At 48.9% G+C, this 16,380-nt stretch overlaps 1 protein-coding gene across 2 annotated transcripts in view; it reads left to right on the top strand.

The window, feature by feature from the left end:
* The window catches only part of EFNB3 (ephrin B3), a 59,395-nt gene extending 43,236 nt beyond the window's left edge, over positions 1-16,159 (top strand). For both annotated transcript variants that reach the window (XM_087714286.1, XM_087714287.1), the window contains exons 2-5: positions 2,651-2,943; positions 11,824-11,916; positions 12,771-12,875; positions 14,239-16,159. In XM_087714286.1, the coding sequence (XP_087570412.1) occupies positions 2,651-2,943; positions 11,824-11,916; positions 12,771-12,875; positions 14,239-14,645 (898 nt within the window). In that variant the 3' untranslated portion in view covers positions 14,646-16,159. The remainder of the gene's footprint in view (positions 1-2,650; positions 2,944-11,823; positions 11,917-12,770; positions 12,876-14,238) is intronic.
* Positions 16,160-16,380: the final 221 nt, after the last annotated feature.

The raw sequence follows: 16,380 nt of genomic DNA, 5'->3' as shown, positions 1-16,380 counted from the left end.
AGCGAGTTCCTCTCCCAAATAATGTTTCATGACCCAACTAGGGAGTATCATCAGTGATGGGAGGGAGGGGTTTGTAGGGTGGTGGTGGTGGTGGTGGTGGTGGAGGAGGAGGAGGAGGAGGAGGAGGAGGAGGAGGAGGAGGAGGAGGAGGAGGAGGAGGAGGAGGAGGAGGAGGAAGACTATAGATTATTTAGTGGGTTTTCTTGCAGACATTTCATGACCCAACTAGGGAACGTCATTAGTTCTAGAAGGGAGTGGGGTTTGCGGAGAGGAGGAGGAGGAGGAGGAGGAGGAGGAGGAGGAGGAGGAGGAGGAGGAGGAGGAGGAGGAGGAGGAGGAGGAGGAGGAGGAGGAGGACAGTTCCTTGGTGCTCTCTGAGCTTGGTGGTTTTCTTGTAGACGTGGGATGGTAGGATGTGAGTTTTTTCCCCCATAGATTAGAGTATTGTTTTCTTTTTCTTTGTTTGTCTGGTGTTAATCCACGCTTATCTGGGGTTCTCTTTTTATGATTTCCTTGCAGACATTCCATGACCCAATTAGATAACATCATCAGTGCTGGAAGGGAGGGGGGTTGGCAGAGAGGAGGAGGAGGAGGAGGAGGAGGAGGAGGAGGAGGAGGAGGAGGAGGAGGAGGAGGAGGAGGAGGACAACGACGACGACGACGACTATGGAATCCATGATTAACTCTGAGCTTGGTGGTTTTCTTGCAAATGTTTCATGTATAAACAATCCCTTTGAGTACTGATGATGTTACCTAGTTTGGTAATGAAATGTCTTCAAAAAAACTACCAAGCTCAGAGACCATCAAGGATCCCACAGTCGTCGTTGTCGTCGTCCTCCTCCTCCTCCTCCTCCTCCTCCTCCTCCTCCTCCTCCTCCTCCTCCTCCTCCTCCTCCTCCTCCTCTCCACAACCCCCTCCCCTCCTTTCCAGCATTGATGACATTCTCTAGCTGGGTCATAAATCGTCTGCAGGAAAACAGGCCAGATCTGAGAGCTTCAAAGGTTCCCACCAAACAAAACCGGGTCTCAATCCCATCTTGAAGCCATCAGGGAAGCAGACAAACGTCTCCTTAGAGTTTCCCAAACAAGCCGGTGTGTTTTCCTTCTCTTCTTGAATCTCGTTTCCCTTCTTTTGTGCAGGGGGAAAACTTTTGGGGAAAACAAGAAGGGCCTTTAAATAAATCCCGTTTTTTTCCCCACGAGGGACCTTCACAGGTGCAAATGTCCCATTTATGGGTCGTCCTTGACTTTTGCTTAGCAACGCTTCAGAGTTACGATGCTTTTGGGGGGGAAAGGGACTTCCAACCTGTCCTCGGAGTTACGACCGTCACAGGACCTCTTGTGATCACAATTCACAACCGGCTGGCCTTCACCCGGGTTGTAGCATTTTACACACACGGGGTGTGTGTGTTTTTGTGACCGTCCCCAGCTGGCTTCCGACCAGCAGAGTCAATCGGAGAAGACGGATTCACTTAATGACTGTGCAATTCACTTAACAGCCAAGGGGTTCACTTAATGATTGTGTGATACACTGAATGAACATGTGAGTCACTTAACAGCCATGTGATTCACAGAATAACCGTGTGATTCACTTAATGGCCATATGATTCGCTTAATGACCATGTGATTCACTTAATGCCCATGTGATTCACTTAATGGCCTTGATTCACTTAATGATCATGTGATGTACTGAATGACCATGTGATTCATTTAACGACCATATGATTCCCATAATGACCATATGATTCATTTAATGGCCATTGATTCACTCAATGACCATGTGGTGTACTGAATGAGCATGTGACTCACTTAATGGCCAAGGTAAAAATCTTTGCGAAATTGGGTCTGGACATACAATGAGTCACTGTACGACCGCATTGATTAGCAACCCAAAATTTTGATCGTAAATTGAGGATCACAATTGAGGCTGAAGCTTATGTTGCTAAGTGAGACATTGGTCATTTTACTCCATATTATGACCTTTCTTACCACAGTTGTTAAGCAAATCGCTGTGGTTGTTAGGTTGGTCACACGGTCGTTAAGGGAATCCGGCTTCCCACTTCATTGTGCTGGTTGGACAGTCGCAAAAGCAGATCCCAAGACACCGGGACCGTCATAAATATGAGTCAGTCGCCAAGCGTCTGGATTTTGATCATGTGATCGTGACGATGCTGCAACAGTTGTGAAAACGATCATAAGTCCCTTTTTTTCAGCGCCGTTGTAACTTCAAATGGTCACTAAGTGAATTGTTGTAAGTCAAGGACTATCTGTTGCTTCTAAGTGGAATTGAGCACTTGCTTTAGTGGAACTTAGATTTCTCTCTGTTGAGTTTGATCCTAGGTAGAGGCGGATATTTCTCTCTCTGGGCTCAATGAGAATATATCTGCCGAACAAAACTCCACATTGGCAACAGGGAAAGGCATCCGGCCCGTAAAAAACTCAGCTCCATTCAGTTGCCCAAATTCCACCCCGCAAAGGATTACGGGGTCTTTAAAAGATGACGATTTCTCTCTGTTGCGTGGAAGAACCTTTTGTCAGGAATGGTATGGGGTCTCCTCTAGTGGGGTTGGACTAGATGACCTCCAAAGTCCCTCCCAACTCTGTTGTTCTCTGTTGTCAGGCTGATGTGCTGCTTCTCCTCTACTTGCAGGTTCCAGAACGAGGGGGGCTACGTCTTGTACCCACAGATCGGGGACCGCTTGGACCTGATCTGCCCCCGCTCCGTACCCCTGGGCCCATTCTCCACCGAGGACTACGAATACTATAAGCTGTACCTGGTCCAGACCGAACAGGCGGAGCGCTGTGAGATTCTGCGGGCGCCTAACCTGCTGCTCACCTGCGACAGACCCGAACACGACATGCGCTTCACCATCAAGTTCCAGGAGTACAGTCCCAACCTCTGGGGACATGAGTTCAAGTCCAACCAGGACTATTACATCATCAGTAAGCCTGCTTTTTCTTTGGTGATGGTGGTGGTGGGCATTTCTTGACAGGCCGTCCTCAGCTTATGACCGTCCGTTGAGTGACGGTTCACACTTGGAACCGCACTGAACAAAAGGGGCCTAGTTGTTTTTCACACTTAACGACCGTCACAACGTCTTCACGGGCTCAAAATTCAAACACTTGGCGACTGACTCGTAGTTATGACGGGTGCAGCGTCCCAAAGTCACGTGATCAAAATTCAGACACTCGGCAACTGACTCGTAGTTACGACGGTCGGAGTGTCCCAAGGTCCCGTGATCAAAATTCGGATGCTCGGCAACCAACTCGTATTTACGACGGTTTGCAGCGTCCCCGGGCCTCACGCGATCCCCTTTTGCGACCTCCCCGACAGGCAAAGTCAACGGGGGAATCAGGCGATTCGCTTCATGACCGAGCGACTCACTTCGCCCCTGCAGCCGTTTGCTTAACAACCAGGTTGCTAAGTGAAACACTGCGGCGGTTTAACTTAATATGCACGGCCAGGAATTGCTGTAAAATGGGGCCCAACTCGCGTATGGACTCTCGCTCAGCCACGGAAATAGCAGTAGCAATAGCAGTTCGACTTATATACCGCTTCATAGGGCTTTCAGCCCTCTCTAAGTGGTTTACAGAGTCAGCATATCGCCCCCAACAACAATCCGGGTCCTCATTTTACCCACCTCGGAAGGATGGAAGGCTGAGTCAACCCTGAGCCGGTGAGATTTGAACCGCTGAACTGCAGATAGCAGTCAGCTGAAGTGGCCTGCAGTACTGCACCCTAACCACTGCGCACACCTCAGCTCTAACGTGGGGCTCGATTGCTGGTCGTACGTCGAGGTAGGGTGATGGAGGGAGAGGGACGCTGGGAGGGGACAAAGATGGAGAAGGCCCCCACCTCTGGATCCAGCTGTGCTTCCACATCTGGGCATCCCATGCAAGGTTGCTGGGGGAAGTTTATTTTTTTGGGGTGTGTGTGTGTTTTTCCCCCCAAAAGGGATGGGTGGGTGGCGGCCTTTTGTGTCCCCCTCCCCTTCCTCTAGCCCCCCCTCCCCTTTCCCCCCCCCCGCATCCTCCCTGTCACATCATCTCTGTCTGCCCGGGGTGGCCCTTCAGCCATCGCCATGGCAACCGCCTCCCCGCAAAGCCGGAGACTTTGGCGTTGGTGCCACCGCCGCGGCCTGGTGGGAACGGGGCCCAGTTTGCACAATTGCACAGGTGTGCTCTTTGTGTGTGTGTCTGTGCGCGCACACACACACACACACAAACAAAGACACACAAAGACAAGGGCAGGAGCCTCACCGTGTACACACCCCTGCCGTTTTCGAAAGGCTCCCTCCGCCTCGGGGCGGCCCATTTCTCGTTCTGCACGTTTACACCAACACACACAGGCACGCACACACACACACACACACACTCAGAAGGCTGCCCTTGCTTCGTGGTAGGAAGGACGTTTTGCACATTTGCACGGGCACAGGCAGACACACACACACACACACACATAACACACACACACACTGGCCCACTCGAGCTCAAACGCACGCCTGCCTTTTACACCCTCCCCTCCCATGCGCTAGGCAGGCAATTTTGCACATTTGCGCTGGCCTGAAATGCAGGCCTGGTTTTTAGGAGGCTTCCACCCCTGCCCGGCACCGTTTTTACAGCTGGTCCTCGCCTTTACGACCACCACTGAGCCCCAAAACTGACGCCGCTAACGCGAGACACCCGTTAGGTGAGTTTTCACACCATCCCCGTTTTACGACCGTCCTTGCTGCCTTTGTGAGGTGAACACCCCGGCGTTATTAGCGACGTGGTCGTGAAGCGAATCGGACTTCCCCCCGGGGACAGGAGGTCGCCAAAGAGGGGATCACGGGACCCCTTGAAAAACGGTGGCCAGGGAGGTTGTAAAAACGGGACAAAACTCCCTTGGCAAATGTTTCACTTAGCGACGTAAAAATTTGGGGAGGGAGGGACCGCTGCGTTGCGGCTGTAACTCGAGGACCTACCACAGTTCGTTGAACGACCGTTTGAAGTCACAAGAGCGCTGGAAAAAAGCGACTTAGGACCGTGCTTCACACTTACGACCGTCACAGCCTCCCTAAGAGTCCTGGTGATTGGAATTCAGATGCTTGGCCACTGACTCCTATTTACGACGGTCGCATCGTCCTGGGAGTCACGCCATCCCCTTTTGCTATCCAGCAATGTCCGATTCACTTAACGACCCTGACTTAACCACCACACCGATTCACTCAGCGACGGTGGCAAGAAAGGGTGCATTGTCAAAGGGGGCAAAAGCTCCGTGGGCCACCGTCTCATTTTGAGGCTCATTTCTGGTCATAACTCGAGGACTCTTACCCGTCCAGGCTAGGCTTATTTTGCGATGCCACCACCAGTGGGGTGGCTGTGATTTTTTTGGGGGGGATTTGAAAGGGGTGCATGCCCCCTCCCCAGACTCCCCAGCCCATCTCTTTGCAAAGGATTACGGGTGCCAGTTTTCAGCTCGCGCCTCCTTGGCACCCGTGGGCATCCATTCTCACACACACCAGGCGGGCACGGATGCCCAGATGCCTTGCTTCCTCTTCCTCTGTTCCCGGTACGCCCCCAGGCAAGGGGATTAAAAGGGGGCTTCCCTCTCTGAAAGACCCCCCCTTCCCTGGGCACCGCTGGGCTGGCACGGCGGTGGAAGAAAATGAACTCAACTTTAAGAAGGGCAGGTGCCATGCCAGGATGTCGGCATTGCTGACAGCCCGTCTCTGTCACCCCCCCACACTTCTCTCCCATCAGCTGGCGTGGGCCCCCACCCCACCCCTGCAGCAACCGCAGGCGCAGGGTGGGCACCCCGGCGGTGCCCGCCTGGTGTGTGCTTTTAGGTGCTGGCACGATGCTGTTGACCCATATTTTCTCCCTTCCTCTTTTTGCAAAGGATTTTATGCCCAGCCGAGCGTGAGTGGAGAGGAGTAGGCAGTGGAGGGGAAGGGTGAGGAGGAGGGAGGGAGGGAGGGGCAGGAGCCGGGCAGTGGGCGGGGGTCCCTGGGGGGCTTGGCTGGGCCATCTAGGGCAGGGAGAGGGGAGGAGGGGAGGGGGAAGCTTGCAAAAAATGGGTTGCGTCTTGCGAGAAGGAAGGTGTGGTGGGTGGGAAGATTCGAACGATGGGGAAGAGCTTAGCAGAAATAGCCAGGAGGATGGGGTACCTGAGCATGTGCAGAGTGTGTCCCCCCCCCCCCCCACAACGGATTCTGGCAGTTTGGGAGAAGAAGTGGGTGGCAATATTTGGAAGGGCAAAAGAGATCGGAGCAGGAATTCCGGGACAATAGGTTCTCTGAGCATGTGCAGAGTGCATCCTCCCCCTTTCCCCCCCCCCCCCCGGCAACGGCATGGGTGAACTCCTGCTGAGGAATTGGCAGGTGAAGCATTTTGACTTTTGAACCCATCTTCATCCAGGCTGGCGCATACGCGACACCCCAGGAGTGTAGGATTTGCTTCCGTTCCCCCATCCACCGACTGGGCACCAGGGGTTGGAAGGCAGAAATGCTGGAGGCATCTAAAAAACAGATGAGTTTAACATGCCTGCCTCCCCCTGCTTTCCTGCCAAGAACTACAAAACCCATCAGGCAGGGTTTCTCAACCTTGGCAGCATGAAGGCGTATGGAAAGAAAGAGGGAAGGAAGGAAGGAAAGAAGGAAGAAGAAAGAGAAAAAAGAAAGAGAGAGAGAGAAAGAGAGAGAGAGGGAGAAAGAAGGAAAGAAGGAAGGAAGGAAAGAAGAAAGAAAGAGAAAAAGAAAGAGAGAAAGAAAGAGAGAGAGAGACAGAGGGAGAAAGAAGGAAGGAAGGAAGAATAAAGAAAAAAAGAAAGAGAGAGAGAGAAAGAGAGAGAGAGGGAGAAAGAAGGAAAGAAGGAAGGAAGGAAAGAAGGAAGAAAGAGAAAAAGAAAGAGAGAGAGACAGAGGGAGAAAGAAGGAAGGAATGAAGAAAAGAAGGAAGAAGAAAGAGAAAGAGAGAAAATAAAAGAAGAGAAAGAAGGAAGGAAGAGAAAGAAAGGGAGAGAGAAAGAAGGAAGGAAAGGAAGGAAAGAAGAAAGAAATAGAGAGAGAGAAAAGAAAGAAAGAAAGAAAGAAAGAAGAAAGGGAGAGAGAGAAAGCAGGAAGGAAGAAGCAAAATAAGGAAGAGAAGGAAAGAAAGAGAGAAAGAAAAAAGGAAGGAAGGAAGAAGCCAAAGAAAAAAGAAAGAAAGAGAAAGAAAGAAAGGAAGGAAGGAAGAAAGGAAGAAAGAAAAAGGAGGGAAGGAAAGAAGAAGTAAAGAGAGAGAGAGAGAGAGAAAGAAAGAGAAAATGAAAGAAGAGAGAAAGAAGGAAGAGAAAGAAAGGGAGAGAGAAAGAAGGAAGGAAAGGAAGGAAAGAAGAAAGAAATAGAGAGAAAAAAGGACAGAAAAAAGAAAGAAAGAAGAAAGGGAGAGAGAGAAAGCAGAAAGGAAGAAGCAAAAAAGGAAGAGAAGGAAAGAAAGAGAGAAAGAAAAAGGAAGGAGGAAGCAAAAGAAAAAAGAAAGAGAGAAAGAAAGAAAAAGGAAGGAGGGGAAGGAAGAAGAAATAAAGAGAGAGAGAGAGAAAGAAAGAAAAACAAAGAGAGAGAGAGAGATAAGGAAGGAAGGATAGAAAGGTAGAAAGAAGGGGCGTCGGCTTTAGGGGCGTCGGCTATTCCTACCATCCAACCTCGGGCACACAATGGATTTCAACTCTTCTTTTGGCACGGTGGCCACCCACTCCTCCAGGTGTGTCCTTACCAAGGCATTGTAAAGCACTAGTAACCCCATGAGACTGTCTTGATGCAATCCCTCTGTTAAACGCAGCCCAGTTTTTTGCGTTGCCGTTGTCTCTTCTCTCCGCCAAGAGTGACGGCGAGCAACAGGCGCGGAGGGGAGGCTCGGCCATGGCAACCTGGTTGAATGTCACCGCGACCGGATTGCCAATCAAATTGCAAAAATGTCCTTTCTCTGCCCCCCCCTCCCTCCCTGCATCTGTTGGCAAGGAGCTCTCCGGGTTTTCACCTTGGTGTGTGTTTGTGTTTGTGTGTGTGTGTGTGTGTGTGTGTGTGTGTGTGTGTGTTTACACCTCTTCCCTCCATCCCACTTCCCGGCTGCGATCACCGACTGCTTGCAAAAGAGCTTTGTAAAGCCTTAGTAAGGCCACACCTGGACTCCCACATCCAGTTTTGGTCCCCCCGCGTTACAAAAAAGAAGAGAGAAAGGAAGAAAGAGAGAAAGAAAAAGGAAGGAGGAAGCAAAAGAAAAAAGGAAGAGAGAAAGAAACGAAAGAAAAAGGAACAAAGCGCAGAGGAGGAATTGAAGATGATTTAAGGGCCCCGGAGAATAAAACATAAGGACAGGGTTTGGCTTTGGCTAAGTCGAGAGAAAAAGGGGACTGGGGAGAGGGGGGGGGCATGATAGCAGTCTTCCACTATTTGAGGGGCTGCCCCCAAAGAAGTGGGGGGGGGGGGTTTCCCACCTATTGTCCAAAAGCCCCTGAAGGCAGCAGAAGAAGCAAACGGATGGAAACTGATCAAGAAGAGAAGCAACTTGGATTGGAGGAGGAATTTCCTAACAGGGAGGACAATTAACCAGAGGAACAGCTTGCCACAAGAAGTTGTGGGTGCTTTCATCATGGTACTAGACTAGAATAGGCTAGGCTGGACGACAATAGAGTAGAGTAGAGTAGAGTAGAGTAGAGTAGAGTAGAGTAGAGTAGAGTAGAGTAGAGTAGAGTAGAGTAGAGTAGAGTAGTATAAAATATAGAAATAGAAATAGAATAGAATAGAATAGAATAGAATAGATAACAGAATTGGAATAGAATAGAATAGAAAATAGATTAGAAAATATAGAATAAAACAGAACAGAATAGATAATAAAATATAGAATTAGAATCGTAGAATAGAATAGAATATAGAACTTGAATAGAATAGATAATAAAATATAGGATTAGAATAGAATAGAATAGAAAATAGACTAGAATAGAAAATATAGAATAGAACAGAACAGAATAGATAATAAAATATAGAAAGAATAAAAGAATAGAATAGACAATAAAATATAGAATTAGAATCGTAGAATAGAATATAGAACTAGAATAGAATAGATAATAAAATATAGGATTAGAATAGAATAGAAAATAGAATAGAATAGAATAGAAAATATAGAATAGGATAGATAATAAAAAATAGAATTAGAATCGTGGAATAGAATCGAATATAGAACTAGAATAGAATAGATAATATAGAATAGAATAGAAAATATAGAATAATATAGAATAGAATAGATAATAAAATATAGGATTAGAATAGAATAGAAAATAGCATAGAATAGAAAATATAGAATAGAACAGAACAGAATAGATAATAAAATATAGAAAGAATAATAGAATAGGACAATAAAATATAGAATTAGAATCGTAGAATAGACTAGAATATAGAACTAGAATAGAATAGATAATAAAATATAGGAAGAATAGACTAGAATAGAAAATAGAATAGAATAGAATAGAATAGAATAGAAAATATAGAACAGAATAGCATAGATAATAAAAAATAGAATTAGAATCGTGGAATAGAATCGAATATAGAACTAGAATAGAATAGATAATATAGAATAGAATAGAAAATATAGAACAGAATAATAAAGTAGAATAGAATAGATAATAAAATATAGAATTAGAATAGAACAAAACAGAACAGAACAGGAATAGAATTAGATTTGAACAGAACAGAATAACCTTATAATGCCTGCCAATAAGTGTACATTCAAAGGGAACGGAATAACGTTCCCTTTGAATGTGCACTTATTGGCAGACATTAAAAATGAAATTTCGTTCCGTGGAGCTCTTAAAGGACCACCACCTCCAATTTTACTACATAAACATGACAAGATAAATAAAGAAATACAAAAAGTTCGGATCCTATGGAGGTTTTTAAGAAGAGATTGCACAGCCATTGGTCGGCGATGAGTTCATAGCAACAACGCTTAGACTTATATGCCGCTTTACGGCCCTCTCTAAGTGACTGACAGCCTCTTGCCCCCCCAACAATCCTCCTTAAAGTCTCCTGCTTGAGCAGGGGGTTGGACTAGAAGACCTCTGAGGTCCCTTTTCAGCTCTTTCCTGAGTCTGGTTCAACTGGGAGCCTGTTAGCAGCCTCCCTCTTCCTCATTCCTTACACCCCGAGTCAGCCTCGCCTGAGGCCTCTCCTGCTCCCTCCTGGCATCGCCTTAGATGCCCCGTCTCGGCTCCGGATGCCCGGCTGACGTCTTCAGAGCCAGGACGAGGCGGGCGTTGGCACAGGGCCCTGTCGGGACTGCCTGGCTGGCACCCGGATCCCTGCCAGCCTGTGGGAGAGCAGCTGCATTAAATCCGCCCCGGGGGATTGCAGTGGCGCAGATCACGCGGGGATCCGTGTCTGGACGCATATGAAATAGCTTCTTTAAATATGAAATGGCCCTGCGGCCTTCGGGCGGGGCGGCAAGGTGAGGTGGGCGGAGGGATGGATGGGCATCGGAGTGGCTGGCAGCAGGTGACTCAGACGTAAAATCAGATTTCCCGGACGGATAAAGGTATTTTTTTCTCCCTTTTGGGGGGAATCTCATCCTTTATGTGTCCACAAAGTTAAAATCATGCATAATCATGTAAATGAAGCTCCGCCCATATTTTACACGGTGGCCATCTTGACTTTTTTGACCCATATCCTTGGGGGGAAATCGGATTCCCTTAACCGTGTCTGAACAACGGCGGTGATTCACTTAGCAACGGTGGCAGGGAGAGTCATAAAACGGGGCAAAACTCCCTTGACACGAAATGTCTCGCTTAGCGACATTAATTTGGGGCGCCATTATGGCCGTAAGTCAAGGAGTCCCTGTTTCAATTCACGTGGTTTGATTGATTGATTGATTGATTATTAATATTGATTGGTTGGTTTTAAATATGCCAAATGGGGCAAAAAAACCTTGACATGTCTCGCTTAGCGACATAAATTTTGGGCACCATTATGGCCGTAAGTCAAGGAGTCCCTGTTTCAACCCACGTGGGATTGTTTGATTTATTTAAAATATGCCGAATGGGGCAAAACTTCCTTGACAAGTGTCTTGCTTAGCGACATAAATTTTGGCCGTCATTGCGGTCGTAAGTCGAGGACACCCTGTTTCAACCCACGTGGGGTTTGATTTATTGAAAAGACCCCGAGGGTATTCTCGAGGATAAGAATAAAATTGATACCCTAAATACAGGAAGTCCTCAAATAACGACCAGAACTGAGGCCAAAATCTTCGTTGCTAAGCAAAACAGCTGTTAAGTGAGTTTGGGCCTCTTTTACGACCTTTCTTGCCGCAGTTGTTAAGTGAATCCCCACAGTTGTTAGATTAGTAGCACGGTCGTTAGGCAAATCTGGCTTCCCGATTGACTTCCCCGGGACACTGCGGCCGTCATAAATACGAGTCCGACTGAATTTTGATCACATGACCCTGGGGACGATGCAACGGTTAGAAGTGCGAAAAAAGGTCCCTTTTTTCCCCCAGCGCCGCTAAACGGACCGTGATAAATCGAGGACTACCTGCGTTACCATGAAAACAAATCTTTAAAGTGTTTTGGAAACAATAGCAAAAAAAAACCAGTAAAAAGCATGAAAACGTTAAAAAAAGAATCAAAACGTCTCGTTCGATTGCGTGCCAGGCGAGAGTTGTCACCGGAAATGCGGTCGTAAGTCGAGAAATTCCCGTATTTCGAAGCAGCCGAAGTTCCGAGACAGTCGTCAAGGGTGGGCCCCACCAACAGTCTCCTGCGGTAGTCTAACCCCGGAGGGACATTAACCTCAAACTCTTTCCTGTCTCCCGCAGCCACCTCAGACGGTAGCAAGGAAGGTCTCGAGAACCTGAAAGGGGGCGCCTGTTTGTCCAAAGGGATGAAAGTGATGCTCAAAGTTGGACAGCGTAAGTGCTCCATCGTGGGGACGCTACTACTAGTGGCTGGGTGTGTGTGTGTGTGCGGGAGTGACCTATGGGGCTCGCTTGTGGGGAGACGAACTGGGGTGGTTGGAAACCCTTTGTGTTGGAGAAGACACTTTGGACCAGAAGAAACACAGAGCAGTATATCTCAAACTCGCCAGTCTGAAGACGGCGGGACTTCAACTCCCAGAATTCCCCAGCGCCGTTGCTTGGCAACCACTTCACATTTGGACCGCCCATCCTGCGGTCACATGACTGTAATTTTTGCCAGATTTTGGGGGGGCCCTTTCCGGCATTTATGTCCAATTTTCAGTCCAAAAACCACCTGTCGAAGAAAACTTAATGTCCGCCACAAAAATGTCGTAAAATAGAGGGCAGCCACACGGCGACACATGATTGACGACAACTTGATTATAATCCCGGGCTCAGTGACGATCCTAGTTCGGAGAATGCCTGTATGTTGGGTTTGTTAAGGCAGCCGCGTCCTTCGCACGACACGATGGCCTTGTGTAGAGTAGGAAACGGACGCTTGGCTGAGTGTGGTGTGGGAGCGCAACTCCTTTGTGCTCCATTTCGGCATCCTAGCGTAGCGGCTACACAAAATATCTAGGTCAAGGCCCTTGTGTGAATGGGGTTAAGATGATGACGGTAATTGGGTCATCGACGCCATGCCCTCGGTGCCTGGTCGTAGACCGGGTAGCGCTGTGATTGTGTAGACGTGATTTGACCTACTCATCTGTTGGGTAACCAAGGAGTGGGGTTTGGGGGCGCTGCGTTGGGGCATGGTGTGTCTTTTCCTGCTCGGACCGTCCCTCTTTCCTCTGCCCCACGTTTCCCAGATCGCAACACGGGCTCCAAATCCCAGAATTCCCTGCCCGCCACACCTGCGGAGAAGGACCGAGGGACGCCAGGTGCAGCCGAACCCAACAAGGAGATGGTTCCAGGTATGGCCCTTCTCCCATCCCACCCCTGGTGATTTCTCTCCCGCCACCTAACAGTGGCGCGCCTTTAAAGAGGGCATTGTGACTGCCGTCACCCGAAGCCAGCAGGGTTAACCATCCGCTATCTGCCAAGAGGTTTTCCGTCGTAATGTGGAACCCAAATATTCTACATTTTCTTGATGTCCTGGTCCTCTTCCTCCTTTCCTTTCTCTTCTCCTCCTCCCATTGCATGTAGTCCTCAACTAACAACCATTCGCAAAGGTACGACAGCCCAGAAAAAAGTGACTTGTGACCGGTCCTCACACATATAACCATTGCAGCTTCCCCGGGGTTACGTGATCAAAATTTGGGCACATGGGCATGTGTTTATGATAGTGGTAGTGTCCCACTGTTGTGTGATTGCCGTTTGCAAATCTTCTCAGCTAGCTTCTGACAAGTAAAGTTCATGGAGGAATCTGGATTCACTTAATGACCATTCGATTCACTTAACGACCGTTCAATTCACTTAACAACTGCAGGGATTTGCTCAACAATTGTGGCAAAAAAAAAGATCACAAAATCAGGCAAAACTCGCTTGCTTAGCCACAGAAATGTTGGGCTCGATTGTGTCATATATCGAGGACTCCCTGTACAGCCCTCGACTTAACGACCGCAATGAAACCTGAAATTTTTGCTAACAAGGGAAGTTCCAGTCCAGTTTGTGGTCGTAAGTCGAGGATGACTTGAGTTCCTCTCGAGACTCCCAGCCAAATTTTCCATGAATGCTTGGGATACAATGAATAGGAAGGTTAGGGAAAAAACTCAGTTGTATCCGGAGTGGGGAAGAAGGCTGTTATCTCCAAAGGAACACAGAACCCATGTTCCACAGCATTGCACTGCCTGCATGGCCTTCATGTCAGCTGAGATTGGAGACATAGCTGGGGGAAAAACAGTGAGTCAGCCTTCTTCCCTGCTTCTTATCTCGGCCTAGGTTGTGACGGATACTTTGACGGATACTTTGACGAGCCCAGACAGAGAAGAATTGGGGGATCAGGAGGTTCCTGTACACCCCCCCCCTCTTTACCAGGAGAAGAGAAGAGGGAATTGGAGGGGGCAGAGCAGGGTGTGATGGGTCTTGAAATCTGAGCGATCCCTACGAGGCTGTCGTAGGCAGATTTCCGCACGGCAATTAGCTCTATTAATCAGAGTCGACAGACGTGAACATTGTGCTGAGCAGGCAGTTGCTCCTTTGGGATGTCACGATGCGCCGAACAGTTTTCAACCACTTGTACAAATTGTGAGGAAGTGTTTCCGTGTCCTCTAAATCAGGGTGGTCTGTTTGCCTGGGTAGGATTAAGACTAATGCCCTTTTCCCCTGTGCCCGCAGGACCCTCGTCTGGAAACACGACCGGGAAAGTGGGGGGTGAGAACGGCCCGTTGCCGCAGTCCAACGTACCCATCATTGCCGGTGCGGCTGGAGGAGCGGCGTTTGTGTTGCTGGTGGCAGCTGCCGTGACGGGGGCCCTGTGTTACCGCCACCACCGGGCCAAACACAGCGAGTCGCACCACCCGCCGTTGTCCCTCAGCACCCTGACCAGCCCCAAGCGAGGCGGGGGCGGCGGGGGCGCCAACAACAATGGCTCCGAGCCGAGCGATATCATCATCCCGCTCAGGACTTCAGACAGTGCGTTCTGCCCGCATTACGAGAAGGTGAGCGGCGATTACGGTCACCCGGTCTACATCGTGCAGGAGATGCCACCGCAGAGCCCGGCGAACATCTACTACAAAGTATGAGGCGAAGGGCGGCTCATCTGAGCCCCCGTGGGCTGCCTTTGGAGCCCCGCGATGGGCAGGCAAGGACTCGGAGCAGACGGGACACAATGGGACCTTATCCTCCCCGCCCGTTCTCGTTCACTTCGGATGCTGCGCACAGAAGGGTTTGACGCACAGGTGCCTCGTACACCTCCCGTTATTTTGGGGGGTGGGAACCCTGGAACTGATACGGCCGCTGCCACAAGGGAGGCAGGGACTCCTCTCTCCGCGGATCCAGAACAAGGGATGCAACTCCTGTCGAGTCACGTCCGAGCGAATTTGACCGCGAAGGCCCTTCCCTGTCGATTCCACGGCAAGGTCCAGCCTAAAGTGTCAAGTCCGTCTCCCACCTGCGGTGCGTGCCCCACCTGCCAAAACAGTTTTGGGAGTGGAAAACATGGCGCCTCCCCGTTTCTTTTCGCAATAATTCAATCTGATTGCCTTGTCCGTCTCTCTAGCTCTCTCTTCTCCTTTTGACAGCTTATTCATGGGCTCGCGCGCTGATAAGGGTAGACGTACGGGGAGGGGGGGGTGTTTAAAAGCAACCCCCCCCAGCGCTCTAAAAGGTTGCATTTGTTGTTAGTGCCACAAATCAAAACCAGGAACGTTGCAGGTCTGCCTTATTCCCATTGCCATAGTGTGACACCGTACTCCCCTCGAGCAGCATTTCAAATGTGTTGTTTTCGTTTGGTTTCGTTTTTCGTTTTTTGTTTTTAACTTCGAAAGTTCGCACCCTTTTGGTATATAGCAATGTTGCCTCTGGAAGATCTCTCCTTATTTTTCCTCCCACGGGGTTCCTTCGGGCTTGTAAGTCCCGCAGACCCTAGTTACAACGCTCATCCCGAATTGCCGATCCCCCGTCGATACAGACCAATGCGTACATCCTCCCGATGCCCATGTGAATCAGGGGAATTCGGATCGGGGAAGCCCATTTGCTGCGCAACTCACTGAGCAACGCCCTGTTGCTGGGGAAAGAGAGCCCTGAGTTTGTTGATCCATCGGCAACCATTTTGAAGTCTTTGATGGTTTCGTTGCTCGAAGGAGATGGCAAACAAAATGGCCGACTTTCCCACCCATCCGCATCGGAAATAGGATGGGACGGGGAAGAGGAATTCCTCCAAATTTTTAATGTCTCTCTCTCTCGCTCGCTCTCTTCTCGTGCCCCTTCCTTTCACCCCCGCCCTCACCCCTCGCCATTCGGGATGGGATCTTATCCCCAACTTTTGATGGAGTTTTGATGAAGTGGCAACCTATTGTGTGTGGTGTTTAGTGGCACGCCGAAAGAAGGCGGGACTTCATGTGTTAGACTGGGAAACGTGCGTGGGTCAACTTTCCTGCTTTTTTCAGGGGAAACTGTGGTTTTTTTCAGCTTTAATAGATTTGAAAAGGAAAAAATTCTTTTGTTTACTTTTTTTTTAAAATCGGAAAAAGTTTTCTTAGCTTTCTTGGTGAAATTTTACTGTTGGACATTGTTGATTATAGACATTCTTGTGCAACTCGTCTCCGACTCGTCTGGTTATTTCCTGCGAACATTTCCTCCCATTAAAAAAATAATAATAATAATAAAATGAAAACAAATCGACGACCCCGGTTCTTCTCTTGGTAGCCTGGCCGACTATTTGAGGAGCCGATAGGTCTTCTCCGGTTAGAACCGTAGAGTTGGGATAATTTGGTGTCCGGACGCACGCAGAGCAACGGGATAACTCCAACGTTGGGG

The sequence above is a fragment of the Thamnophis sirtalis genome, unplaced genomic scaffold, assembly GCF_051295495.1.
Source record: "Thamnophis sirtalis isolate CommonGarterSnake01/CBP01778 unplaced genomic scaffold, rThaSir2_p1.2 scaffold_4, whole genome shotgun sequence".
Lineage (NCBI taxonomy): Eukaryota > Metazoa > Chordata > Lepidosauria > Squamata > Natricidae > Thamnophis > Thamnophis sirtalis.
This window is presented reverse-complemented; position numbering and strand designations above follow the sequence as displayed.